Source organism: Elephantulus edwardii, unplaced genomic scaffold (genome assembly GCF_000299155.1).
Source record: "Elephantulus edwardii isolate Elephantulus edwardi_28Jun2011 unplaced genomic scaffold, EleEdw1.0 scaffold00236, whole genome shotgun sequence".
In the NCBI taxonomy this organism is placed as follows: Eukaryota; Metazoa; Chordata; class Mammalia; order Macroscelidea; family Macroscelididae; genus Elephantulus; species Elephantulus edwardii.
In genome coordinates, this window is record NW_006399986.1 from 3,377,430 (window position 1) to 3,379,269 (window position 1,840).

The 1,840-nt window shown below is 60.8% G+C and overlaps 1 protein-coding gene across 1 annotated transcript in view; it reads right to left on the reverse strand.

The window, feature by feature from the left end:
* The window catches only part of FCGRT (Fc fragment of IgG, receptor, transporter, alpha), a 12,835-nt gene extending 11,877 nt beyond the window's left edge, over positions 1-958 (reverse strand). Inside the window, exon 1 of the mRNA XM_006898727.1 lies at positions 892-958. Coding sequence (XP_006898789.1) covers positions 892-958 — 67 coding nt within the window. The remainder of the gene's footprint in view (positions 1-891) is intronic.
* Positions 959-1,840: the final 882 nt, after the last annotated feature.

Genomic DNA, 1,840 nt, shown 5'->3' on the forward strand with positions numbered 1-1,840 from the left:
ACAGAGACCCAGAGAGAGGGGGGGACCGAGATCCGGAGTAAAAGAGATAAAGACCTAGAGAGAAAGACACCCAGAGATATGAGGACAGACACCCAAGGAGATGGGGACAGAGAACCCAGAGAGATGGGGACAGGGACCCAGTGAGAAAGGGGGACAGGGACTCAGAGAAAGAGAGAGAATCCAGAGTGAGAGAGGGACAGAGGCCCAGGACAGAGGGGGACAGAGGCCTAGAGAGAGAGGGACAGACTCAGAGAAAGAAGGGGACAGAGGCCCAAAGAAAGAGCGATATAGAATCCAGAGTGAGAGACCAAGAGAGGGGGACAGAGACCCAGAGAGAGAGGGGGACAGAGACCCAGAGGGAGGGGGAGACAGAGACCCAGAGAGAGGGGGGGACAGAGACCCAGAGAGAGGGGGACAAAGATTCTGAGAGGGGGACAGAAACCCAGGGAGAGAGGGACAGAGACCCAGAGAGAAAAAGAGCGAGGACAGAGACCCAGAGTCTGGGTGGACAGACCCAGATTGGGAAGAGAGCAGAAACAATTCACCGATTAACTGCAAAGTACAGATAAACAATGAATCCTTATTTTGCAAGGAGTACGACCCATGCGATATCACATTTGTGTGGGCGTCCTGCATATTTTCTGCAGCCCTAGAAAGCTGGGGCACAGACGGGGAGAGGGAATCCTGGAGAGAGAAGAGGACAGAGACTTGGCGAGAAGTTACAGACACCCAGAAGGGGGGTGGACAGAGACCCAGAGAGCGGGCAGCGCGGTGGCTCCCTGTCCCGGAGGCCGCGGGCGCACAGCGCGATAAACAATGTGACAAGAGAAGGAAGTGAAAACCCAGATTTTCGGGGACACCGCTCCCCGCGCCCTCCCGGAGGCCCCTCACCTGCACCCAGCGTCCCGGGCAGGAGGAGCAGCAGTACACCGAGCCCCCACGGCCGGGGGACCCCCATCCTGAGCCGGACACCTGGCGGAGGGAGGTGGGTCACCTCGGCCCCGACCGCCCCTTCCTCCCGGGGACCCGCGGCGGCGGGTCGGGGGAGACTGGCCCAAGGGGGTCAGACTGTTCCTTAGCAAGAAAGAGCCTCTCTGCCTCCGTGAACTTTCACCCCTTAAATTGAGCTGTCTCGGTTAATTAGTTACAGAAACTGGATAGGCTGAGCTTCATGTCACCGAGATCGGCCCGCCTCCTTCCCCAGACCCTCCTCCCTCCGATAGAGCCAGCGCCCTCCTCCCCCGGACCCCAGAGTCCAGGCCTCCAGCCCCTCTTCTCCCCGAACCCCTCAGAGTCCAGACCCCCTGTCCCTCTTCTCCCCGAACCCCCCAGAGTCCAGGCACCCTGCCCCTCCTCTTCCCTTGGACCCCAAAGTCCAGACCCTCAGATTCCTCTTCCCCGGGCCCTTAATTCTAGACCCCCAGACCCTTCTCCCCAGGAACGAGAGAGTTCAGGCCACGGGTACCTCTTCTCCCTGAACCCCGAGTCCAGGCTTCCGTCCCTCTTCCCTCGGACCCCAGAGTCCAGGCCACCCCTGCCCCTCTTCTCTCTGAACTCCCGAGTCCAGGCTCCCGCCCCTCGTCCGTCGGACCGCAGAGTCCAGGCCCCCCCAGATTCCTCTTCCCCCCGGGCTCCTAATTCTAGACTCCCAGCCCCTCCTCCCCAGGAACCCCAGAGTCCAGGCCCCTGGCCTCTCCTGCCCTGGACCCCAGGAATCCAGGCCACTAGGTCCTCTCCCACAGAACCCTAAAACCAGGCTCTCAGCCCCACCTCCCTCGGACCCCTGAGTCCAAGCACCCCAATTCAGACTGAACCCCAGCAACCCCATCAGACCCAGAGT